The sequence below is a fragment of the Jaculus jaculus genome, chromosome 13, assembly GCF_020740685.1.
Source record: "Jaculus jaculus isolate mJacJac1 chromosome 13, mJacJac1.mat.Y.cur, whole genome shotgun sequence".
NCBI lineage: Eukaryota > Metazoa > Chordata > Mammalia > Rodentia > Dipodidae > Jaculus > Jaculus jaculus.
The window spans coordinates 4557588-4584480 of NC_059114.1; the positions used below are offsets into that span (position 1 = coordinate 4557588).

The 26893-nt window shown below is 49.4% G+C and overlaps 1 protein-coding gene and 1 non-coding gene across 3 annotated transcripts in view; one reads left to right on the forward strand and one right to left on the reverse strand.

Annotated features, from left to right (window-relative positions):
- Window positions 1–662: 662 nt before the first annotated feature.
- Window positions 663–766, reverse strand: LOC123454326. The gene has a single exon (XR_006633305.1). It is a non-coding gene; the product is annotated as a U6 spliceosomal RNA (small nuclear RNA).
- A 5101-nt stretch (window positions 767–5867) lies between these two features.
- The window catches only part of Ripor2 (RHO family interacting cell polarization regulator 2), a 222421-nt gene continuing 201395 nt past the window's right edge, over window positions 5868–26893 (forward strand). The window contains exon 1 of one of the 2 annotated variants that reach the window (XM_045132927.1): window positions 5868–6125. In XM_045132927.1, coding sequence (XP_044988862.1) covers window positions 6050–6125 — 76 coding nt within the window. In that variant the 5' untranslated portion in view covers window positions 5868–6049. The remainder of the gene's footprint in view (window positions 6126–26893) is intronic. The other variant, XM_045132931.1, reaches the window with a different exon arrangement.

Here is a 26893-nt window from a genome sequence, read left to right on the forward strand (position 1 = left end):
AGCCCCATTCAATACCATGTCACGCTCATGTTGCTTACAGTCTCTGTCACTTATAACCAAAAAGTCCTTGTTAAGGGGCTAGGGACATGGATTAGCGGTTAAGGCACTTGCCTGAGAAGCCTAAAGACTTCAGTTCAGTTCCCCAGGACCCATGTAAGCCAGATGCACAAGGGGGTGCACGCATCTGGAGTTCATTTGCAGGGGCTGGAGGCCCTGCGTGCCCATTCTCTCTCTCTCTCTCTCTATCTGCCTCTTCCTCTCTCCTTCTCAAATGAATACATAAATAAATAAGTCTTTGTTAAGCAACAAAAAAGTGCTATTCTTTTTGAAAGGTTTGCCCTTTTTTGAATATTTATTTATTTGAGAAAGAAAAGAGAGAGAGGCAGACACACAGAGAGAGATAGTGGGCACTCCAGGGCCTCCTGCCACTGCAAACAAACTCCAGATGCACGCCCCACTTTGTGCATCTGACTTCACGTGGTTACCAGGGAAACAAACCCAGGCTGTCAGGCTTTGCAAGCCGTCGCCTTTAACTGCCGAGCCATCTCTCCAGCCCAGGTTTGCATGTTAACATCAGGCACATCTCCAGCCTGAAGAGATGGTTTTCATGGTAAAATTTCAGGCCTCGGTGTGAAGTTGAGGTCACCAGGACATTTTTTTTTTTAAATATGGAATACTTCATGGATTTACATGTCATCCTTGCGCAGGGGCCATGCCAACCTGTGAGTCGTTCCAATTTTAGCCTAGGTGCTACCAAGGCCAGCACCACCGGCACATTTTCGAAGTGGACTGAGGGACCAGATATGCCCAAGCCCACTTTCCAGCGACCACGTCCTCTGCCTGGCACCGACGCTGTCCTGGCTCACGGAATGCCTCCACCACGCAGCTCCTTGCATCACTCCAGGCCTGAGGATGCGGCCAGCCCAGTGCCCACCACATGCGAGAGCAGCTCTCGGGCAGAGCCTTTCACAGCACCCCCTGCCTCCCGCCGACCTGAGGTCAGTTAGGAGCACCTCTGCATGAGGACCAGCTGAGCCGACAGCTTGTCCCAGAAACGCCACCTCTCATCCCGCCTCGGCCGACTGGCCTTCTCGTCTTGGGTCTCAGACAAGGACGACACAGGGAGCGAGAGCCTGTTTCTCTTAAAGTTAAATGGCTTTCAAGTCACGAGAGGAATACGTGTTAGTGCAATTGGATGGAGACTAGGCCTAACAAATAGCCAATAAATAATAAATTTACTGCGAGATCAGATCCTAAATGTGCTCAGTGCTCACAATCCAGAAGATTACCTTGCCAGGTGAAAGATGTGCTAAATAACTCGATTTTAATTATTTCACAGAATAGGCACATTAAACCACCTTGTCACATCTTAAATTTATTTTTAAAAAATTGTCTGGGCTGGAGAGATAGCTCAGCAGTTAAGGCACTTTCCTGCAAAGCCTAAGGACCCAGGTTTGATTCCCCATTTCCCGCATAAAGCCAGATGCACTAGGTGGCACATGCGTCTGGAGTTTTTTCATTCCAGTGGCTACAGACCCTGTCATGCCCATTATCCCTCCCTTCCTCCCCTCTCCCCTCTCTCAAATAGATATTTAAAAAATAATTGTGGGGCTGGAGAGATGGCTTAGCAGTTAAGGCACATGCCTGTGAAGTCGAAGGACCCAGGTTTGATTCTCCAGGTCCCACGTAAGCCAGATGTGCATGTTAGTACATGCATCTGGAGTTCATTTGCAGGGGCTAGAGGCCCTGGCTTGCTCATTCTCACTCTGTCTCCCTCTTTCTCTCTGTCTCTAATAAATAATAAGAATAAAAAATCTTAAAAAAATAATAATTGCCACTTATACCTCAACAACAACAACAAAATATATTCAGCACTTGGGAGGAAGAGGTGGGAGAAGTGCTGTAAGTTTGAGGCCACCCTGAGACTTAGAGTGAATTCCAGGTCAGCTTGGAATAAAAATAAATAAAGTAAAATAAAAATAAAAAGTAGATATGTTGTCCACGATAGATGGTTAAATAAAAATAAGTGTGCAGAGGAATGTTTGCTGAAACACACACACACACACACACACACTGAGCCCTGGGTGAACGCTGAGCCTCTGGGTGAACGCTGAGCCCTGGGTGAACGCTGAGCCTCTGGGTGAACGCTGAGCCCCTGGGCTCTTTGCACACATGCTGGTGACAGGGAGAGAAATAAGTCAAGTGCAGCACTGTCATTTTCCTCCTGGTGTTTGATGAGCTTTTATTTGCAATAATACCAAGTTTTCTGTGGTGACTTTCTTCAGAAGTGCTGTAGGGTGCCTTGGCTCCACGCCTCCCATTCTCCACTGGGTCATTGACGGCCTCCGTCTCCCCAGGGCGGTTTTCAAGTGGAAGCCCACATGCCTGCCGCTGCTTTCTCCTGAGTCCAGCGTCCGTCTTCCATGTATAGAAAGCGAGTTGGAGGGGGGAAGAAAGGAGAAGAAAGGATCACATAATTGTGCTCCTTCCCCCACACCCATATTGTTTTCAGTGCATCACTTCCAGCAGACTCTGAGTTTCCACCTTGAAATTCTGTGACTTCTGAAAAATGTAATAGCCGTGTGGGCCCCCAGCACAGTAAGATTTGACATTCCACACTGAACACACAGGTGAACAATTTTCTTGGGGCGGAAGCAACCCCACGAGGCAATTTTTTCCAGACACTTTTGACAAGGTGCTTCGTAAAACGAGAGAACAGACAGCAATTCGTCAAGGGCACATGCGTGACCCAAGCTCTGCTCTGCAGCATGGTAAATCTGACCCACGAGAGCAACTACCCGTGGGCCTAAGAATCAGGGCTTCTGGCCTCACAGTCCTGGCGCAATTGTAATGCGGAAACTGGTAAGATTCCTATTTAAGTTCCCGAGGGAAACTGCTCATGGTGGCCTGTAGTCCCAGCCCTTCAGAGGTGGAGGCAGGAGGATCAGGAATTCAAGACCAGCCTGGGTCACATGAGATCCTGTCTCAAAGAAGAATAGTAATAAGAAAATAGATATGTCTGGGACAATGGCTCAGTGGATAACGCGCTTTCCATGCAAGCGAGGGTGCCTGAGTTCAACCCCTAGCGCCTCCGTCAAGCCAGTCAAGGCAGGCCTGGCGGGCGAGGGTCTCTAACGCGTCACAGCTGGCGTGAGGCGGGGGCCCAGGCGGGATTGCACGGAAGCTCGGGCGGTGAGCAAGATTTAGACACAGTGGAAGGTGGGGACCGACCACCGAAGTTGTCCCCTGACCCCCACGCATGCGCCACGGCACTCAAACGCGTGCACTCACCTGTAACAGCACGCACACACGCATCACTCGCGCGCCTACACACCCTGCCCCCCCCAAAAAATAAATACACTTCCCCAACAGAATGAATACATATATTGACCTTGACCCGGGGCTGACGGAGATTTCTCCATCACAGAGCTGACTAAAGCGGCCCCCAGCCACCCTGGGATGTCACCAAGTCCCGGTGTCAACTACTGTTCTCAGCAGCTAGAACAAAAGATACCTGTGTTGGTTTGAATCATGTGTGTCCCCCCCCCCCCATGAACTCAGGCATCCTGAATGCCTGATCCCCAGTTGGTGGCAATTTGGGAGGTGGAGCCTTGCTGGAGGAGGTGTGTTGTTGGGGGCGGGCTTAGGGAGTGACAGCCCAGCTCCCCCTGTCCAGAGCTCGGCTCACTTTCTTGCTGCTGTTTCCCACCTGCTGTGGCAGAGGTGACGTCCAGCCTCTGCTCATGCCGTGCTGTTCCCTGCCATCACGGAGCTTCCCCTCGAGACTGTGAACCAACATAAACCCCTGCCTCCCATGAGCTGCTTTGGGCCGGGCACTTTGCCCCAGCAATGAGAAGGGAATTGCAATAATGCTCTTCATGTGCAAGAAGCCTTCTCACTACACGAGTCGGTTGTCCGCGTTAAAGCAAGCCAGAGACAAACAACAGCCTCTGCACATTTGGGCCACTCTGGAATGAGCCGGGTATACATGCGAGCCACAGAAGTGTGCTCAGCCCCCTCTAAGGGCTTAGAAGGTCTCCACAGGAAGAGGAGCATCTGAGCAGGCCTGGTGGTACAGGCCTGCCATTCCGTTCTGTCAGGAGGCTGAGGCAACAGGATTGCAAATACAAGGCCTGTCTGGGCCATGGGGTGAGTTCAAGGCCAGCATGCACAAGTTAGTGAGCTCTTGTCTTAAATAAAAAGAGGGCTATTGTGTAGCTCAGTGGTAGAGAGCTTGCCTAGCATGTGCAGGGTCCTGGGTTTGATCCCTGGTAGTGACAAAACAATAACAGAAGACATGGACCAACATATTTATGGGTGAGGCTTAAGAATTAGGAGAAAAAGCTGGGCGTGGTGGGGCGCGGCTTTAATCCCAGCACTAGGGAAGTAGAGGTAGGAGGATTGCCATGAGTTCAAGGCCACCCTGAGAATACAGAGTGAATTCCAGGTCAGCCTAGGCTAGTGTGAGACCCTGCCTTGAAGAAAAAAAAAAAAAAAGAATTAGGAGAACAGCTGGGCTTGGTGGCGCACATCTTTAATCCCAGCGCTCCGAAGGCAGAGGTGGGAGGATCACCGTGAGTTCAAGACCACCCTGAGACTCCACAGTGAATTACAGGACAGCCTGGGCTAGAATGAGACCCAACCTTAAAAAAAAAAGAGGGATGAGAGATGGCTTATCGGTTAAGTGCCTTCCTGTGATGCCTAAGGACCCCGGTTTGAGGCTCGATTCCCCAGGCCCCACGTTAGCCAGATGCACAGGAAGCACACACATCTGGAGTTCGTTTTCAGTGGCTGGAGGCCCTGGTGCGCCCATTCTCTCTCTGCCTCTTTCTCTCTGTGTTTGTCTGTTGCTCTCAAATAAATAAATAAAAATAAACCAAAAAAATTTTTTAAATTAGGAAAAGGCCTGATGATACTTGCAAAGTTTCCTGGCCTGGGTTCAAATCCCAAGCCACCCACCATAAGATGGGCGCAAAAGTGGCACAAGTAGCTGGTGTTTGTTTGCAGAGGGAAGAGGCCCTGGCACCTCATACACACATATGTACAAATAGATTTATTAACTAACTTTTTTAAGTGAGGGGAGGGCTGGAGAGATGGCTCAAAGTTTGAAGGTGCTTGTTTGCAAAGCCTGTGTTCCCCAGCACCCACGTAAGGCCAAGTACACAAAGTGGTGCAGGCACCTAGAGCTCGTTTGCAGTGGCAAGAGGCCTTGGTGTGTCCATTCTCTCTATCTGCCTCTATCTCTCTCAAATAAATAAATAACTAAAGGAGCGAGATGAGCAAGAAGGTTCCAATGAGCCTATTTAAATTTTTTATTTAATTGATTTGTGTATCGGCCTTACATGAGTACTGGGGAATCGAACCAGTCGAATCGACAAGCGACTTAACTGCTGAGCCATCTCTCCAGCCCTCAAATGAACATGCCAAAGACAGTACACGGAGCGGATTCGCATTAGGATTCATGTATGTGCAGACAATCACTGGGTTGGGTTCACCTAATCATTTATTCATCCAACCAACATTTACTGCTCATCTCCCAGTGCCAAGCACCGAACCCGGTGTCCTGAAGTGTGGGGCCTGTGGGGGAGCCCCTGGCATCCCTGCCAGCCAAGATCTGTCTTTCCTTCTGTCTGCAAACAGAGATTCCCACTTCAGACCATGCGGGCAGCAGGTAGACCTGGCCTCCTCCCCCAGCCACTGGCAGACTGGCAGACACAGGAGCCGGGATCATCTCTGCCGGAGTGAATTACCGCCCATGGTCTTCATGCATAAAACATGGCACAGGGGGCCCAGCGAGGCCGTGCCTGGGCAGCTCAGCCTGGCAGTTGCCCTGAGGCCTGTTGGGAGTTAGGGGAAGGAAAGGCAAGTTGCGAGATAAAAGAAAACAGAAACCTCAGATATCTCAAAAAGAGAGAGCGAGAGAGTGGCTCCCCCCCCCACACCCTTAATCTTTGTATTTCTTATGTGTCTGAACTTGACTTCCGGGATTGCTGAGAGACCTTCCCGTTGCCTGGCCATGACAAGGTCCTAGGCCATTCTCCTGGGGACCATGGTGTTACCTTCGCGATTACACTGGATCCGAAACCGGCCATGGAGAGACAGGATCCGGAGGAGGCGGCTCCACCGTGAGTAGACTGGGGCCCCCCCATGAGGGGACCCCCACATCTCTCCTCCCTGCCTTTGCTCTCCCCACTCTCCCCTGAAAGTGTTCCTTCCTCCCTGTGAACCTGTTTAACCACCGTCCCTCTCTCCCCGTTTCTTGCACCTGCTTCCAATGGGCTTTCTGTTTTGCACGCAGTTCCTCTCTTCCTGTTTTCTTGCCACAGACTCATCCTTATTCCAAGTAACCAGATACTCTTTGTCCAAAGTGCAGACCGGAGCGTCTCTGTATTTCTCCATCTAGATGGGAAAATGGAAATATTTGCATGGCTCGGGGCTTGTGTGAATTGGAACTTTTCACACATGGGTGGTGACAAAGAACACGGAATGTGTGAATCAAACAGGTGTGACGAGAATGGGGTGAGATTCAGGGGTCAGTGAGCCACAGTTTCTTTAAAGAGCCCCTCCGTGTGTTTCTTAAGTGATTAAACTTGTATCAAGATTTCTCTTGAGTTGACAAGAATTCTGACCAAAAAAAAAGCGGTGGGGGTGGGGGGGGGAGACAGTTTAGTATTGAAGTAATCTGTGAAGGTAAAAGCAATTCAAATAAATGCCAAGATCACGATCAGTCAGCGAGCGCGCCTGGAGAGGTTTGCTTATCTAGGGTGCTGCAAATTTCTGAGGGGCTGCTGGTGGTCTGAGGGGTGACGAAGGCTGTATCCTCTGGGCTCTGTGGTGACACAATATTGGAACCAGGATGGCAGCTCAGCACTGAGCTAGATAGGAGGAGGCGGTGGCAAATGTGGGGTGTGCTACATGGGGTCCTGCATCCCACACAGAGGGACCCAATATTCGATATTCACAGGATTTCCATGAGATTGGACAGAGGTTTGCCAATTTTTCCAAAAAAAAAGAAACAATTTCTAAGTGAATTCTTTCAAGTTTCAGTGTTGGCCGTTAATTTTTTTTTGCACATATATATGGTGTTTGTGTGTTATGTATATATGTGTATGTATATATATGCATATATATGTACATATATATACATATATATATATATATATATATATATATATGCAAGTTCATATGTGTGTGGGTGCACACGTGTGTGCATGTGGAGGCCAGAGGGTAACGTCGGGTATCTTCCTCTGCCGCCCTCCTCTGAAACAGGGTCACTGATCCCAGAGCACACCAATTCAGCTAGGCCAGCCAGGCAGTGAGTCCCAGGGATACCCTGTCTACGGCACCCCAGTGAGGCCATTACAAGTGGGCGTTTTGCATGGGGATGTGAATCCAGGGCCTCATACTTGGTTGGCAGGCAAGCATTTTACCCACCGAGACCTCTCCACAGCCCCAGTTCTTTGAATTTTAAGCATAATAGCACCCAGCGTTGTGCTGTGGGACGGGCCACAGGCGGGCAGCCGGGCCCGAGCCTGGGTTCCTGCGCAGTGAGTCGTTTTCATTGGCGGCCCATCATGCTTGGCCACTTCTGCTCAGCGACATCTCGGCGAGCCCTTCTTGTGTGCGAAAAGCCCCTAGTACAGACAGTCAAGTGAAAATCAATGCGAGGTTTGGGCCTGCAAGTGTCAAACACGGTCATGGTCAACTGGCTTAGGAGTCAAGCAGGGCTGCTGAGACTGAATGGCACCCACATACAAGGAGATGTTTTACACCCCGTGCAATATTTATTTTTCCTCTAATATAACTGAAGAAGCCATTAGTAACTTTCCCAGGGCCATTAGACCATGACCAGCTCCTTTCACTAGAGGCCACCGCAAGTTCAAACTCCTGGTGGTTTTATTTTATTTTTTTAATATTTTATTTACTTGAGAGAGAGGAACAGAGGGAGGCTGGGCATAGCAGGGCCTCTGGCCATTGCAAATGAACTCCAAACACACATATCGCCTTGTGCAGCTGGCTTACATGGGTTCTAGGGAATTGAACCTGGGTCCTTAGTCTTCACAGGCCAGTGCCTTAACCACTAAGCCATCTCTCCAGCCCTCCTGGTTGTTTTTATTATTGGAGTGTGTGTGTGTGTGTGTGTTTGTGTGTTGGGAACAGAATCCAGGACTTCGTCTATGCTAGGCAAGTGCTCGGTCGTGGAGATCCCCTCCCCCCGTGAATCATGTGTGTGTAGTGTGCATGTGTGCACATGTGTTTGGGTGTGCGTTCACGAGAATGCGTGCAGAGAGGCCGACGTTGGGCATCTTCCTAGATTGCTCTCCCTCTTCTTTACTGAGGCACGCTTTCCCTCTTGAGCCCCGGACTTGCCACATCTGCTAGTGTCGCGCACGAGCTGATCCTGGGGCCCTGTCACCTCTGCCTCATTAGCTCTGGGATTGCTGGCGGGCTGCCGTGCCCACCCGCTATTTACTCACGTGGGTGCCTGGGGTCTGAACCCTGGTCCTCACGTTTGCACAGGAAGCAGTTTATCCACGGAGGCATCTCTCCCGGTCTCCCCTCGGCCCTCCCACCATGCCTTTTGAACTCTAGCTTTTTTGTTTGTTTGTTTTTCGAGGTAGGGTCTCACTCTAGCCCAGGCTGACCTGGAATTCACTATGTAGTCTCAGGGTGGCCTCAAACTCACAGCGATCCCCCTACCTCTGCTCCCCAAGTGCTGGGATTAAAGGCGTGTGCCACCATGCCTGGCAAACTCCAGCTTCTGTGATGCTCCGTTCTGTGCCTGTTGGAAAGCAGTTATGCCCCCACCGTTCAAGGCAATACCTGTGCTGGAAAATGAGTCACTGAGACAGACGGCTCCCGCACTGGCCTGGCTTCCCCTGTTCGGAAGGGAGGCAGCCTGCACACTCCATACAGTTGCTGACGGGGAAAGCCCGCTTCGCTGCAGAGATGGTACTTAAGCTGGGAGACTTCTGGCTGAGCACCGCACTGTGATCCACACGTGGTGTTAGTAGGAAATGAATGGCATGTGAATAGATGTTTCATCTCAGCTCCGTGAGAGCAGGTGAGTCCTGTTGTCTTTGGCACTGATGTCTGAGGAATTCTGAAGTCCCGCCAGGCTGGTCAAGAGCCCTGAGGTCTTAGGGTCCCAGAAATCAGAGCAGGACTCAGTGACATTTTAGGGAGTTACTTTTCCAACTCAGGGGATATCTGTGCATATTTAAAGAAAGAGAACTGGGGCTGGAGAGATGGCTTCGTGGTTAAGGCACTTTGCCTGCAAAGCCAAGGACCCAGGTTCGATCCCCCAGGACCCGCATAAAGCCAGCTAACCAATGTGGCACATGTGTCTGGAGTTTGTTTGCAGTGGCTGGAGGCCCTGGTGGCCCTAGTCTCTCTCTCTCTCTGCCTCTTTCTCTCTAGTACTCTCTCAAATACATAAATAAAAATAAAATTATTTTTTAAAAGCCAGCTGTGGTGGCACATGCCTTTAATCCCAGCACTTGGGAGGCAGAAATAGGAGGATTGCCGTGAGTTTGAGGCCATCCTGAGACTACATAGTGAATTCCAGGTCAGCCTGGGCTAGAATGAGACCCTACCTCAAAAAAAAAAAAAGAAAGAAAGAAAGAAAGAAAAGAAAAGAAAAGAAAAAAGAAAGAAAGAAAACAGGCAAGCAAGCTGGGGCTACAGAGATGGTTCAGTGGCTAAGGAGATTGCCAGCAAAGCCTAAGGGCCTGGGTTCGATTCCCCAGGACCCACACAAAGCCAGCTGCACAAGGCGGCGCATGTGTCTAGAATTTGTTTACACTGGTTTTAGGCCCTGGTAGGCACCATTCCCTTTCTCTTCCTCTCAAATAAATAAAAATTAAAAAAAATATATTTTAGGGTTGAAGAGATGGTTTAGTGGTTAAGGTGCTTGCCTACGAAGCCTAAGGACCCATGTTCAACTCGCCAGGTCCCACATCAGCCACACACACAAGGCAACACAAGGGCCCACGGTCACACATGTGCACAAGGTGGGACAGGCGTCGGGAGTTCAGTTGCAGTGGCTGGAGGCTCTGGCATGCCAAGTCTCCCTCCCTCTCTCTCTCTCTCTCTCCCTCTCTCTCTCTCTCTTTCACACACACACACACACACACACACACACACACACACACTCACACATTTAAAAAAAAAAAAAAAGGCCAGTCTGTTGGGTTTGCCTCAAAAAAAATTTTTTTTAAGGAAGGGAAGGGAGAGAACAAGGAGGAAGCCTCTTAGCACCAACACCAGCAGGCAAGGCTGGCCTCCAGATGTTTTACAACTGCTCAATCTGTCTGATAAGTCTTCTACTTGCTTTTTTATCTTTTGTCTCGGAGCCCTTTCTCATAGCTCAGCCTTCCAATTTAGGGACCCAGGTATTTCAGTGTTACTCTGTCACTGATTTAAAAAAGAGTTGGAGAGATGGCTCAGCAGTTAAAGGCATTTGCTTGCAAAACCTGATGGCCTACCCGGGCGTGGTGGTGCACGCCTTCAGTCCCAGCACTCGGGAGGCAGAGGTAGGAGGATCGCCGTGAATTCGAGGCCACCCTGAGAATACAGAGTGAATTCCAGGTCAGCATGAGCTAGAGTGAAACCCTGCCTCTGAAAACAAAACAACGACAACAACAAAAAAAAAAAAAACCTGATGGCCTGGGTTTGATTCCCCAGTACCCACATTCAGGACAGATGCATTAAGTGACACACGTGTCTGGAGTTCCTTTGCAGTGGCAGGAGCCCCTGGCGCGCCCATTCTCTCTCTCTCTCTCTTTCTGTCTGCTTCTTTCCCTCTGTCTCTCTCAGATTAATAAATGCATAAAAATATTTTTAAAAATAAGTTAGTAAGCCCCAGCGTCCTGGTTACTTAAGTTGTTCCCGTGACTGAACACCTGATCAAAGAAACGAGGGGGGGTAGGGCTTACTTGGGCTTACAGTTTGAGGGTAGGGCTTACTTGGGCTTACAGTTTGAGGGTAGGGCTTACTTGGGCTTACAGTGTGAGGGTAGGGCTTACTTGGGTTACAGTTTGAGGGTAGGGCTTACTTGGGTTACAGTGTGAGGGCAGGGCTTACTTGGGCTTCCAGTGTGAGGGCAGGGCTTACTTGGGTTACAGTGTGAGGGTAGGGCTTACTTGGGCTTACAGTGTGAGGGCGGGGCTTACTTGGGCTTACAGTGTGAGGGCGGGGCTTACTTGGGCTTACAGTGTGAGGGCGGGGCTTACTTGGGCTTACAGTGTGAGGGCGGGGCTTACTTGGGTTACAGTGTGAGGGCAGGGCTTACTTGGGCTTACAGTGTGAGGGTAGGGCTTACTTGGGTTACAGTTTGAGGGTAGGGCTTACTTGGGTTACAGTGTGAGGGCAGGGCTTACTTGGGCTTCCAGTGTGAGGGCAGGGCTTACTTGGGTTACAGTGTGAGGGTAGGGCTTACTTGGGCTTACAGTGTGAGGGCGGGGCTTACTTGGGCTTACAGTGTGAGGGCGGGGCTTACTTGGGCTTACAGTGTGAGGGCGGGGCTTACTTGGGCTTACAGTGTGAGGGCGGGGCTTACTTGGGCTTACAGTTTGAGGGCGGGGCTTACTTGGGCTTACAGTTTGAGGGTGGGGCTTACTTGGGCTTACAGTTTGAGGGTAGGGCTTACTTGGGCTTACAGTTTGAGGGTAGGGCTTACTTGGGCTTACAGTGTGAGGGTAGGGCTTACTTGGGCTTACAGTGTGAGGGCAGGGCTTACTTGGGCTTACAGTGTGAGGGCAGGGCTTACTTGGGCTTACAGTGTGAGGGCAGGGCTTACTTGGGCTTACAGTGTGAGGGCAGGGCTTACTTGGGCTTACAGTGTGAGGGCAGGGCTTACTTGGGCTTACAGTGTGAGGGCAGGGCTTACTTGGGCTTACAGTGTGAGGGAAGGGCTTACTTGGGCTTACAGTGTGAGGGCAGGGCTTACTTGGGCTTACAGTTTGAGGGTAGGGCTTACTTGGGCTTACAGTTTGAGGGTAGGGCTTACTTGGGTGGGCTTACAGTTTGAGGGTAGGGCTTACTTGGGTTACAGTGTGAGGGCAGGGCTTACTTGGGCTTACAGTGTGAGGGCAGGGCTTACTTGGGCTTACAGTTTGAGGGCAGGGCTTACTTGGGTTACAGTGTGAGGGCAGGGCTTACTTGGGCTTACAGTTTGAGGGTAGGGCTTACTTGGGCTTACAGTTTGAGGGTAGGGCTTACTTGGGCTTACAGTTTGAGGGTGGGGCTTACTTGGGCTTACAGTGTGAGGGCAGGGCTTACTTGGGCTTACAGTGTGAGGGCAGGGCTTACTTGGGTTACAGTGTGAGGGCAGGGCTTACTTGGGCTTACAGTGTGAGGGCAGGGCTTACTTGGGTTACAGTGTGAGGGCGGGGCCCATCATGGCCAGGGAAGCATGGCGACGGGAGCGGGCCACAGCCGCTCACGTTGTGCCCACCGTCAGGAAGTAGACAGCAGTGAATGCTGCTGCTCAGATCTCAGTCTCCTCATTATTCAGTCCAGGATCTCCCACCCATACTTAGAGTGGCCCTTCCCACCTCAATCTAATCTAGAAATCTCCTCATCGATATGCTCAGAGATTTGTTTCCAAGGCAGTTCTAAATACTCAGACATGGGAGAGATGCATATGTTATGACTTCCAAGTCAAAACAGACACGACTAATCCATCGCAGCTCTCTCCCTCCTGAGGCCAGGCTCAGCTTTAATAACCTTTACCATAGAATGCCCCAGACTGCCATTTCTTTAAAAAAAAAAAAAGATTTATTTTTATTTATTTATTAGAGACAGAGAGAGACAGTGAGAATGGGCACACCAGGGCCTCTAGCCACTGCAAACTCCAGACACAAGAGCCACCATGTACATCTGGCTTACGTGGGACTGGAGAATCGAACCCGAGTCCTTAGGCTGTGAAAGCTAAGGCGTCTCTCCAGGCCCCAGGCTGCCATTTCTAACCAATTAGTTGAAACCTGTATTTATGCCCTATCACTTCATAAGAAGGCATGGGTTCATTGTCTTAATTAATGATCTCCGGGCCCGTGGGTCAAGAGCCTGGGCCTAAGGTGCCCGGAGCACCTGCTGAATCAGGACTCTCCCAAAGCAGGGATCAGCAGCTTCCTCCAAGCTCAGTGGCCGTCTGCAGAACTCAACTCCTGAGGGTGGTCGGCCTGGGCCCTCAGAAGCTAAAGGCTCCCCGTGTACCCTGTCCTCATGGCAAGATCCACCACAAGGCAGTTTGGCTCCTCCAGGCCAAGAAGAGAGTCTTCTGTTGTTCCCAATCTCTCTAGTAAAGGACTCACCCTAGCCAAGCAAAGCGGCGTGTACCTTTAATCCCAGCGCTCGGGGGGAAAGGTGGGAGAGTAAGTCTAGGTCAGCCTAGGTTAGAATGAGAACCTTCCTCAAAAAGCTAAGAGAAGCTGATCAAGTCAGCCCCCCCCCCCCAAACCCAGGATAGTATCTCTTTCATGAGCTCAAAATCAGCTGATCAAAGTCCTTATAATGACACCTTCAAGGTCCTTCATCCTTGCCACATGACATAATCTAATCATGGAAATAAAAGAGCATCACGTTTATCTAAAAGTCTTGCCCACATTAAAAGAAAGAATTTATACAGGGTACATGTACCAGAGAACAAAAATCCTGAGGTCTTCTTAGAATTTTGTTTATCATAAAACCCAGTATCTTTGGGAGGGGGGAAATAAGGGGTGGGAGGGGACTAAGATCAATATATATTGTCTATATGTATAGAAGTTGTTGATAAAAGTTAAAAGAAATACAACAATTTTTAAAATATCATTCTGATAGCAGCATTGTAATTTTCGAGTTAATGAAATGCTTTGGTTCTTTATGAGAATTTCATTAGTTTATTTATTGTGTATGTGTGTGTGTCTCTGTGTGAGGTGTGTGTGTGTGTGTCTCACAGCAGCTGTGGCAGAGGTTTTCAGTTGGGTCCGCCCCTTCCACCTCTTGCCTTAGGCACACTGGAATATTTCTCACGGGGTCTGGGAATCTGCACTCTATACTCCAAATTGCATGGCAAGTATTTTATCTACTGAGCTATACCTCCAACTCCCCCAAAATTTTAAACATAGAAAAGCTGAGAAAACAGTGGAACAAATCCCACATACCTGTTGCTTAAGTGCACACAATAATATCTTGTCATATTTGCTTCATTTATTTCCCTAATAAGATATTTTTTAAAAGATGTGCCAGGCATGTTGGCTAACATCTTTAATCCCAGGACTCTGAAGGATGAGGTAGGAAGTTTGCTATGAGTTCAAGTCCAGCCTGAGACTACATATTGAATTCCAGGTCAGCTTGGGCTAGACTGAGACTCTACCTCAAAAAAATAAAAATGTTATAACATATTAATCCTAAGTAGTTTATAAGCTCAAAGATAATGTTTTTTTAAAAACTATAACTGCTTAATAAAATGAACAATATTTAATTTAAAAAATTTTATTTGGGGCTAGAGGGATGGCTTAGAGGTTAAGGCACTTGCCTGCAAAGCCAAAAGGACCCAGGTTCGATTCCCCAGGACCCACATAAGCCAGATGTGCAAGGTGGCACATGCGCTTGGAGTTTGTTTGCAGTGGCTGAAAGCCTTGGTGTGCCCATTGTCTCTCTCCCTCTCTCTCTCAAATAAATAAATTAAATTAAAAAATTTTTAAATATTTTTATTTACCTATCTGTGGGCAAAAAGAGGGAGAGAGAGGAAGAGGGGGAAAGAGAGAAAATGGAGAGAATGGGTCCCATGATCAGCATGGCCTTGACCTGTTGGGGGGACTCGAGGATTAGAAAGAAAGAAAGGAAAGAGGGCTGGAGAGGTGGCTTAGCGGTTAAGGCACTTGCCTGCAAAGCCTAAGAACTCATGTTCGAATCTCCAGTTGCCAAGTAGCCAGATGCAGTGACACAAGCATGCAATGTTGCGCATGCGCACAAGGGGGCGCAAGCATCTGGAGTTTGTTCGCAGTGGCAGAAGGAAGGGAGGGAGGGAGGGAGGGAAGAAAGAAGAGAGGGAGGGAAAGCTGGGGTCAGGTTATCTACAGGCTCTGCTGGAGACACTAACACTAACCGGCACTGGTTTATGTTATACACAAGCAGAAAAGTTTTGGGAACTTCTTTCTTTTATAAAATATAGAAAACACATGGGAACAGGGGACAAGGTCAGACAGTAAAGGAGCAAGGCAGCTGCGGACTGTCTTTCCGCACACGGTCAGGCTCAGCACAGACGGGCCAAGGGGAAGGAGGGGCTGCATGTTGCCCCAGGTTCTGCGGACCTCAGCTGGGGACAGAAGTGGTTGTGCCCCCCGCAAAAGGTCCGTGGCTTGGCCCAGTGCAGAGGCCTTCTGTACTGGGCAGGGCTCACCACATGCAGCTCTGGACAAATGGCCACCAGAGCCTCTCGCTCTGTGAATGAACTCCAGGTGTCTGCGCCGCTTTGTACACCTGGCTTTACGTGGGTATGGGGGAATTGAACCTGGGCCAGCAGGCTTTGCAAGCAAGCTCCATCCAGTTCCTTAGCCCCAACAACATATAATGGTTAATACACAGCCCACACTCACAGCTTCCTAATAGGAATCTTTTTATTTATTTAGCTTTTTATTGTTTTGGTTGTTGCTGCTGGATTTGTTTGTTTGTTTGTTTTTGTTTTTGAGATGTCTCACTGTAGCCCAAGCTAACCTGGAATTCACTCTGTAGTCTCAGGGTGGCCTCGAACTCACTGCAATCCTCCTATCTCTGCCTCCCAAGTGCTGGGACTAACGGCATGCACCACCACATCCACCTTCTTTTTTTTAAGCAGGGTCTCACTCTGTATCTCCAGGCTGGCCTCAAACTCAAAGTGATCCTCCTACCTCAGCCTCATGAGTGCTGAGATTAAAGGCATAGCAGAAACTATTCTTGTTTAAAAATATATTTTTTTATTTATTTGCAAGCAGAGAGAGAGAGAGGGAGAGATCTTAAAGTATGGGCATGCCATTCATTTATTTGTAAACAGAAAGAGACAGAGAAGAGAGGCAGACAGACATTTGGAGGGCCTCCAGCCACTGCAAATGAACTCCAGGCACACGTGCCACTCTGTGCATGCGGCTTCACGAGGGTTCTGGGGAGGTGAACCTGGGTCATCAGACTTTGTAGGTAAGCGCCTTAACCACTGATCCATCTCTCCAGCCTGGAAGTTGATGCCCTTAGCTGTGACACTGTGAGAATAGGACCTGGCCAGGTGGAGGTCTAAGTTCCACGGTCCATCCCCTGTGGCGTGATTAGAGACAGGGGTGATTTTGTTTCTGCGCGTGTACGTGCGTGCGTATGTGCACCTGTGTGTGTGGAGGTCAGGGATTGGGCGTCCTCCTCTGCCGTTCTCCAGCTTATTTCCTGATTGACCCCAGGTCTCCTGTTGAGTCTAGATGAGCTGAAAAGCTCCAGGGATCCTGAGGTCTCCACCTCCCCAGTGCCGGGGTTGCAGATGCACGCACCACCCCGCCTGGTGTTTATGTGGGTCCTGCGATCCTCATGCTTGCTCAGCGAGTTCCTCACTGACCGAGTCACCATCCCCTTGGCTCAGAGGTGTGCTTGTGAATGCGACTGGCTTGTCTGTGGCCATCCTGGACTGGCAACTTGAGTCAGGTGTCTCTCATAAACTGGGAATGCTTGGTTACCAGCTGTGGTAGTTTGGGTGGGGGGGGGTGGAGCTTTGCTGCAGAAGGCTTGTTCTCTTTCCTTTCTCTTTTCATTTGTGAGAAAGAGGGAGCAAGGGAGGGAGAAAGATAGAATGGGCACACCAGGGCCTCCAGCCACTGTAAACAAACTCCAGACACATGCGCCCCCTTGCGCATCTGGCTTACGTGGGTCCTGGGGAATTGAACCTAGGTCACTTGGCTTTGGAGGCAAATGACTTAACCGCTAAGCCGTCTCTCCAGGCTGGAGGTGTGTTTCCTGGGTGAGGGTATAGACATCGGGACTTACTGGCCCCTAGCTTGCGTGGGTCACTCTCCTGTTGCTGTTTTCCACCCAGGGCTGGCAAGGAGGTGGTGTCCAGTCCCTGCTTGTGCTCTGCCTCCTCTGGCCATCATGAAGCTTCCCCTCGGGTCCATCAGCCACAGTGAAACCCTCTCCTCCCACCGGTTGCCTTCGATCAAGTGCTTTGTCCTGGCCCCGAGGAGCAGCTGCAGCAGGGAGTAAGACCCTGTCTGCCCTTCCCACCGCACACGAGGCTCTGGCCACACGCTGCTCTGGAGAGCAGGTCCATGCATCTTGGCTAATCACCCCTGTGTCTCCAGAGAGGCCCAGACTGAAAACCCATGCTGAGCAGGTCCCCTGAAGGTGCAGGGCCTGAGCGAGAGGAGCATGCACGTGGCTGTGGTGGTTTGACTCAGGTGTCCCCCATAAACTTAGGTGTTCTGGATGCCAGGTTCCCAGCTGATGAAGATTTGGGAACTGGTGCCTTCTGGAGGCAGTGCATTGTTGGGGATGGACTTATGGGTGTTATAGCCAGTTTCCTCTTTGCCAGTGTTTGGCACACCCTCCTGTTGATGTGGTCCACCTTATGTTGGTCAGGAGGTGATGTCCACCCTCTGCTCATGCCATCATTTCTCCCTGCCATCGTGGAGCTTCCCCTCGAGCCTGTAAGCCAAAATAAACCTCTTTCCCACAAGCTGCCCTTGGTTGGGTGCAAACCTGACTCTCCCAGCAGGCCTGAGCATGGGCCATCGCAGGGCCGTCCTCTTGAACAGAGGCCCCTCCCCAACTTACAGACCAACCCGCTCACACGCCGCTTTCTGCCCACTCTCAGGCAGGGACCTCCAGAAGCCACGTCGCCTGAGCTACACCCGCATTTCTGCCCTGGTCCTTCCCCTCTGAGACTCGGCCCTCCAGGAACTGGCTGCGTGGTTACTTCCGTGCACCGCAGCCTACCCTGGAGAGCAGAACTGAAAGCAAAGACGAGGCCAGGGGAGACGTGGGCAGTGCGTGTGCTGCGCCGTGTGCAGGCTTTTATTTTTTTATTCATTTTTTATTTATTTATTTGAGAGCGACAGACACAGAGAGAAAGACAGATAGAGGGAGAGAGAGAATGGGCACGCCAGGGCTTTCCAGCCTCTGCAAACGAACTCCAGATGTGTGCGCACCCTTGTGCATCTGGCTAACGTGGGACCTGGGGAACCGAGCCTCGAACCGGGGTTCCTAGGCTTCACAGGCAAGCGCTTAACCGCTAAGCCATCTCTCCAGCCCGCCATGTGCGGGCTTTGTGACACGGCGCATGTGCGGGAGTCTTGAGAGAAGGACGCGGTGTGGATACCCAGCAAGGAGGAGAAAGCTGAGACACCTTGGAGCCGGCCACAGTCAGGTGTGATACAACAGAGCCAAGCCTCAGCGTTTTGGGGCTACCGTTTCTTGAACTCCCCCAAATGTCTGTGTTGCAGTCCGGTTCACATTGCTGTTAGAAATCACCCCACCAAGAGCAGCTTCTGGGAAAAAGAGATTTATTTTGGCTTACAGGCTCGAGGGGAAGCTCCACGATGGCAGGGAAAAAGGATGGCATGAGCAGAGGGTGGACATCACCCCCTGGCCAACATCAGGTGGACCACAGCAACAGGAGGGTGTGCCAAACACTGGCATGGGGAAACTGGCTTTAATACCCATAAGCCGGCCCCCAACAATACACTCCCTCCAGGAGGCGTTAATTCCCAAATCTCCATCAGCTGGGAACCTAGCATTCAGAACACCTGTTTATGGGGGACACCTGAATCAAACCACCACAGTCTGCTACATGCCCTTTCGTGGTCTCTTCACGAGGTGGCTACTGTCTGTGGTCCTTTCTCCCCTGTATATCATATCAGTTTTCCATGATTAAGTTTAGTGGCCAGATATATACTGTTAGGAAAAGCAGGAAAAGAAATGAGAGGGGTGCTGGAGGGACGGCTTAGCCGTTAAGACACTTGCCTGCAAAGCCAAAGGACCCACGTTAGCCAGATGCACAAGGGTGCGCATGCATCTGGAGTTCATTTGCAGTGGCTGGAGGCCCTGACGTGTCCGTTCTTTCTCTCTCTCTCTCTCTCTTTCTCTGACTCTAATAAATTAATTAATTAATCTAAAAAATGAAAGGGAAGGCTTAGCTGAACAACAGAGACAAGCTTTAATAGGAGAAGTTTAAGAAGAGCTCTGGCCAGGCAGGTCAGAAGCCGCTTCCCTCACATAGTAGGGAACACTTAGGGGGCTGTGGGGGGGGTGGTCATTGGAATTCTTTGGTCACAAAGCAGTCCACCTCGCCTCTGGGCTTGGGCCACTCGGGAAGTGATATTAGGACTAAGATGGGTGGTTTGGGCCATTCTAGGAAGGTGATAATTGGGAGGGATGGTCTGTGTCTCTCTTGGGAAACAGAGTGACAAGGAAATGGCATTCAGAGTCCAAAACTGGAGACGTTCTGGTTCTAACAAATACACGGAGAGAATCTTTTTCCTTAGTTTTTTTTTTCCCTCTTCTTCTTAATTGTTTTTTAGACAGGCAAGATTAAAATTTGAATAGATAACTTTTTTAGGACTGGAGAGATGGTCTAGTGGTTAAGGCACTTGCCTACAAAGCCTAAGGTCCCATGTTCAACTCTCCAGATCCCACATAAGCCAAACATGCAAAGGTGAGGCAAGCGCAAGGTTGCACATGCCCAGTAGGTGGTGCAAACATCTGGAGTTCAATTTCAGTGGCTGAGGTCCTGGTGTGTTAATTCTCTCTCTCTCTCTCTCTCTCTCTCTCTCTCTCTCTCTCTCTCTCTCTCTCGCTGTGTCTAAAAAAAAAAAAGATTAAATTTTTTTTTAAATTAGAAGACAGAAAAGCAAAACTTGGAAAGCTTGACATCTGAGTTTTATTTGACTAATGGCGATGATTCCAGGGACAAGGTGACAAACCCACTTTGTCCTCAGACGTAGGACTTTGGGTGGCATGTTGCTTGTGATGCCAACACTGACGCTAGTCACTAAATGTTCCTGGATTCGTGAGTGTTTTGTCATCTAACAATCAAGCGCTGTCATTCCATTCTTTCCCTCTTCTCTTAGGTGTTGGAGTGGCAATTAAGTCATGCTGCAGAACGTTCTCTGCAATAGCAAATGTCATGGAAACGGTGTGGAAGATTAGTTTTTCTTCTCATGAATAGACATCCTGCGGTCGCACTGTGAGACTAATGGAAGGTCCTGGTTCCTGCCTTGTTCTCAGCTTTTAGTTCAAGGAGATTTACCATTTCAACATTTGTGGGGGGGGGGTTCCCACACAAATTCCATTGTACTGTCGACGCCCATGCCTCAGCAACCCCGGGTGCAAACGGCTGTTTAGAACGGCTGCTTGTCGCTCGTCTTTAGCTCTGCGGGTTCAAAGGCAGGAAGCGACCAACTTCACCTTCTGTAAGGCTGTGGAGGGCCTACTTCTTGCTCCCCTCACTTCCTCTCCAACATAGGAGAGCGCCCCTAGCTAGTACCTCCATGGAAAACTAGAGAACCTATTTGTCGGGGGGAGTATGAAGGAGAGGAGTCCCTTTATTTATTTATTTATTTTAATTTTATGTATTTACAAGCAGAGAGACCAAGAGAGAAAGAGAGAGAAGGAAAGAATGAGGGTGTCAGGGCCTCTAGCCACTGTCAATCAACTCCAGACACATGGGCCACTTTGTGCACCTACCTATATCCATGTGTACTGGGGAACTGAACCCGGGGCATCAGGCTTTGCAGGCAAATGCCTTAACCACTGAGCAGTCTCTCCAGCCCCAGGCCTCCCTTTATCTTACAATAAGATTTGACATCAACGTAACAGCAATGAAACCTTGGTGAAACTGACTAATTGAATTGTCCTGAGGTTTACCGAGCTTGAGGAGGAGCTCATGATGTCATGACATAGCCCGTGGGGGGGGGGGGTGACATGCCCCACAGAGCCCACAGAAAGCTGCAAACACTGCATGGCCCCTCAGGCTCTTCCCCCCACATCCCATCCAGTGGAAAGGTTCTGTTTTTTAGCGCTCATTTCGGAGGCCGAGGTGTCAATGGTGTGTATGTCGCTGCCATGACAGCCCGGCAGCCAGCCGGCTTGGATCTCTTAACCAGGGTCCCAAAACCGTGCCTTGGAAGCTGCGGTTGTCAGAATTCGCCAGTCGATCCCGCCCCCATACCCCACGCCCTGGATTCACACGACAGGTTCAGAAACCTCCTGGACTACACATAGAGCAGAGAGAGGCTGAAATGTAGCATTTGGCTCACACAAGCGATATGGCGGAAAAGCGCCTATCCCCTGCTGAAGGCTGCATAACCCAGCCTATCATTTCAACCCTGTGGGGGCAGCTCTGTGTAATTAAACAAAAGAACCAAGTTCAAATGCATCAAAAAAAAAAAAAAAACAAACTGATTACCAGAACTGAAGCCTTTTGGACCTTTTGTGTGACTCATTGCTATCTGTACATTTAATGAGAAGTCATTGTCAATGGCCAGGGTTCTTGTACCTGTATCAGCTTGCCAAACGTGCATGTAGGTGCTGTGCCCAAAGGGGAAAAAAAAAACAATTAAAAACTCAACAATGCCAGCCCAGTGCGTAATCCCTCAGGCTTGTCCCCACGTCCTGCTGGGTTGCTAGTGACTCAAAGGCTTTAACCCGGGTGTTTTATGCTGAGTTACACGCGACTTTCAGCGAACTAACTAGGGATGGATGTCTAAACTGGAAGCTCTTGGGTTTCTTCAAGTCTGTTCTCCTCTTTCCTGCCCCCCCCCTCCCCCCCCCCCCGCTGTTTGACTCCAGACTTTAGAACAGGGGAAACAAAACACACACTGGCCAATCCCACACTTACAGGCTGTCATCAGAAGGAAGGGGCTAGAAGGACGGCGACTCCTGAAGCCGTGACTCACTCGCCCGCCTCCAGGACCCTCAGATCGCTGGTCCGCTGCGTCTGCAGACGGCTTCCGAGGCCTAGCTCATTATTTCACTAAAGTCATTCAGCAAGTCAAATAAATATCAGCCCCTTTGCATTCATTTCTTTTTCTTCCATATTTTTATTTATTTACTTGAGAGAGAGAGAGAGAGAGAGAGAGAGAGGAGAGGTATGGGCTTGCCAGGGCCTCTGGCCGCTGCAAACAAACTGCAGGCACGTGTGCCGCTTTGCGCATCTGGCTTTTCGTGAGTCCTGGGTCGGCAAGGCAACCAGGTGACTTTAACAGCAGAGCCACCAGCCCCTGCTGAGGTTTGTTTGTTTTTAAGTCAATGTTCATCTCTCAAGAAGTGCTATTGGGTCAGGTCAATGCTCTTGACTCATTCAAAGAACACTACACTCAAGGGCTCGCCAGCGTATGTTAGGCACGCCTTTAATGGAGCCCATTCAAGCTTTGGGTTTCCTTCCCTTCTTTGAAAAATGCAGGCTGGAGATAGCATGTGCTCTGAAGTCTGCTCCAGGTGTGAAAGTCCAGTTCCCTCTGGGAATTCCAGAATAACTTAGCTCCAACTTTGCTCACATCTCCAACAAAGTAGGGCTAAAAAAATATTACTACTGTTAGCCATCTGATAGAATCACCCAAGCACAAGCAAACAAAAAAGCAAGCCCCCTTCCTATTTGCTGTTAAGCCTGCTCCTTTAACCCACCCCCCTTCATCTCCTGACCTAGCTCCCCAGCCCACAAATGAAAAAGAAAATTGAGGGCTGATGAGATGCTTTAGTGGTTAGGTCACTTGCCTGCAAAGCCAAAGGACCCGGCTTCGATTCCCCAGGACCCACGTTAAGCCAGATGCACAAGATGGCACATGCATCTGGAGTTTGTTTGCAGCAGCTAGAGGCCCTGGAGCACCTAGTCTCTCTCTCTCTCTCCCTCTTTCTCTTGCTCTCAACCAAATAAAAATGAACCAAAATTAAAAAGAAAAAGAAAAACATGGTAGCTGAGGAGAGGGTTCAGCGGATAAAGTGTGTGTGCCTGCGTTCAGATCCCCAGTCCTCACAGAGAAGTGTAAAACTGGGAAGCTGTGACACGCTTCTGTGATCCCAGTATGCCTACGGCAAGACAGGAAGTAGAGATGGGAGAATTTTCCAGAAGCCCACGGACCAGCCAGCTTGACAAACACAGCAGTGAACCAGTGACATACCCTGCCTCAAATGAGGTGAAAAGTAAGGACTGACACCCAAAATGACTCTGATCTCCACACATGTGCTGTTGCATGCTTACACACACGCACACGCACACACACACGCACGCACGCGCGCACACACACACAAACCAAACAAAAAAGACACCCACTCAAAAAACAAATGAACTGCAATCTCTGGCTTAAATTATTAACTTCCTTAAATTCCGAGTGTCTGTCTGTCATTAGCATGGAGCTGGTGTTAAATGAATTCCAAGCAGCATGTCGGCACTAACTCTGTGATGTGAAGTTTTTCATGTGAATTAGGCAAGGGGCCCAGGGCAGAAGACCACCTATGGGATGGGTCTCACACTGTGGTCTGTAGTTGGACCTCACATATGTTTGGTTTGGCCCACATGCATGACTTTAATTTTGTTTTCAAAGTCGGGTTGCCAGCATCACAGATAAAGATTTCGCATAAAGCACACAGATGTCCAGCTTCTGTTTAAAACTGACGAAAGCTGGCAAGGCATGGCAGCTCGTGGCACTTGGGAGGCTGAGGCAGGCCATGAGTTTGAAACCAGCCTGAGCTACAGTGTGAGACGACCCTATTATCATAGAAACAAGCAAACAAACCAAAAAAAAAAAAAAAACAAAAAAAAAAAAACTTAAAGAAAATAAATCCCAAATTGGGGAAGTTGATGGGGTGGGCTCCCAGCTCCAAGTGGCGACAGTTCCCTGAGGCGAAAGGCCTTGTGTGTGGGGACAGGTGCCACCTGCCCAGTTCCCCACGGTCCACGCCCTGCTACAGCCTCCTTCATCCCCTCACCCCTCCGTTCACAGGAGGGGAGCAAACTCTGCCTTATGTATTGGTTAGTCATGGACCACCCACCGTCTGTCTTCAGACCACCACTGAAGAGCCAGAGTCTAAGAAAGAGATCACTAACCTTCCAGCCAAAGTTACAGCCTTCCTGCGGAGAATCTGTACTTATTTAATGATTTTCTCTTTTCTTAAATAAAAAGAAGAAAAGAACGTGAGCTTCGCTGACAGCTATGCAGTGGGTGGGATGCTATTTTCGCTTATTCTAACGAACACCTCACCCGGTGCCAAAGAACACAGCTGCTCACCTCTGGGGAAGAAAAGAAAGGAAACGAATCAAAGGTTTCCAGTGATTGGCAGGAACTGCTATTTCATCGAATCACCCCCGACGATAAAAGAGCAGCTGGTAGTTTTGGAACTCCCTCTCAATGGATATAGGATATGGGATTAATTTTTTTTTGACAGCTTTATTAAGATATAATTCACACAACATAAAGTTTGCTTTTAAAAATGTACAACTTAAGCCAGGCATGGTGGAGTATGCCTTTAATCCCAGCACTCAGGAGGTAGAGGTAGAAGGATCGCTGTGAGTTCAAGGTCAGCCTAGAACTACAGAGTGAGTCCCAGGCCAGTCTGGGCTAGCATGAGGCACTGCCTTGAAAAAAACAAACAAACAAATAAGTGTAATTTGGGGCTGTGGAGACTGTTCAGTGGAGAAAGTGCTTGTGGCCCAACTGTGAGGATTGGAGCGCAGACGCCCGGAACCCAAGGAAGTGCCAGGTGGACACGGTGGCCTGCCTGTAACCCGCTCTCAGGAGGTGGACGCAGAGAAGCCCTGGGGCCAGCGGGCTACCTCGACCAGCTGAAATCAGGGAGCTCTGGGTTCCAGTGAGAGACTCGGAAACAAAGCGAAGAGTGATGGAAGACACCTGACGTCAACCTCTGATCTCCATGTGATACACGTGTGTGCACACATACACACACATGCATACCCGCACACACATGAACACGCGTACGCAAACACAAGATACTCATACACATGCAAAAAAAAATGTACAATGCAAGGGGCTGGAGAAATGGCTCAGCAGCTAAAGGCACTTGTTTGCAAAGCCTGATGGCCTGGGTTCAGCTCCCCAGCACCCACATAAAGCCAAATGCACAAAGTGGCACATGTGTCTGGAGTTCATTTGCAATGGCAGGAGGCCCTGGCGCACCCATTCTCACTCACTTTTTCTCTGTTTTCTTTTCCTTTCTCTTTCTTTTTTCTTTTTCTTTCTTTTTTTTTTTTTTTTTTTAGGTAGGATCTTGCTCTACCCCAGACTAGACCTGGAATTCCAGGCTGACCTGGAATTCACTATGTAGTCTCAGGCTGGCCTCAAACTCACAGTGATCCTCCTACCTCTGCCTCCTGAGTGCTGGGATTAAAGGTGTGCATCACCATGCCTGGAATCTATCTGCCTCTTTCTCTCTGTCTATCCCTTGCTCAAATAAATATAACTTTTTTTTAAAAAAAAAAAAAAGTATGTGGTTTAAGCATCTTATAAAGTTGTGTAGGTATCACCCCTACCTAATAGCCAAATATGGTCTTCAGCCCCTACCAAGAAAAACATGTTCTCATTAGTAGCCTCTTCCTATTCCTCACTCCCACAGCTGTAAGTGACCACTAACCTATGTCATCTCAATGGGCTTGTGCACTTGGGATGTTTCACTTAAGCGAAATCATAAATCATAAATCTTCTGTCTGACTAAGCATGTTTTCAAAGTTCTATGTTGTAGCGTGTGTCAGTACCTCCAGACATTTAAAAAAAAAAAAGTTTATTGGGTTGGAGAGACAGCTGAGCAGTTAAGGCGCTTGCCTGCGAAGCCTAAAGACTCATGTTCAACTCTCCAGATCCCACGTTAGCCAGCTGCACAAAGGTGAGGCAAGCGCAATGTCACCCATGCCCAGTAGGTGGTGCAAGCGTCTGGCATTCGATTGCAGTGGCTAAGGCCCTGGCATGCCAATTCTCGATCTCTCTCTCTCTCTCTCTTTCTGTCAAATAAAAAACCATATTTTTCAAAATGTTATTTTTATTTTTTTGAGAGAAGAAGAGAGACGGAATGGATGTGATAGGGCCTCTTGCTGCTTCTGTAATTGAGCTCCAGAGGCAGGTAACATTTTGTACATGTGGCTTTATATGGCTGATAGGGAATCAAAACTAGGCCATCAGACTTTGCAAGCAAGCACCTTTAAGCACTGAGCCATCTCCCCAGCCCCTTCCAGATGGACAAGTAATTTCTAGTATAGCCAAGAGGCCTTATGTTCATCCGTCTTTCACTTGATAGACATTTGGACGGTCTCCATCTTCGTGTCCAGGTCTTTATGAGACGTGCTTCTAATGAACCTTGTACTTCAGCCTCTTTGTCTTTGTGTTTTGTAATTGCTGGATCACATCATGATTCATCAGGCAATTTGACTTCTTTTTGGGGGAGGGGGGATTCAAAGTAGGGACTAACTCTAGCCCAACCTGACCTGGAACTCACTAGGTAATCTCAGGGTGGCCTCGAACTCCCCCTTGTGAGTCTGGCTTACATGGGTCCTGGGGAATCCAACCTGGGTCCTTATTAGGCTTCACAGGCAAACACCTTAAGGCTGAGCCATCTCTCCAGCCCCTCCTTTTGTCTTTTCAATCAAGTCAACATGTCTTGCTGGTGTAGGAAGGACTCAGTTTACTGGGAGGGAGCAAGTGAATGTGGCAAAGCCATAAGTCAGCCAAGGAGACTTGGTAAAGAACGTCACCCTTGCTCATGACAGGGGTGCCAGGAGGCTGCCCTTCTCCCTGGGCTTCCTGCTGGTGAAGGCATGCCCCTCCCCGTGCGGGGAATGGCTCTGATGCTGTGGAATCCAGGAACAGAGGCCCCTGAGCATAAACCAGAGCTCGGGCTCAACTTCCGCTGCCTCCTTGAGGAGAGGCAGCAGTGAACACTGACCTGGGCCATCCTG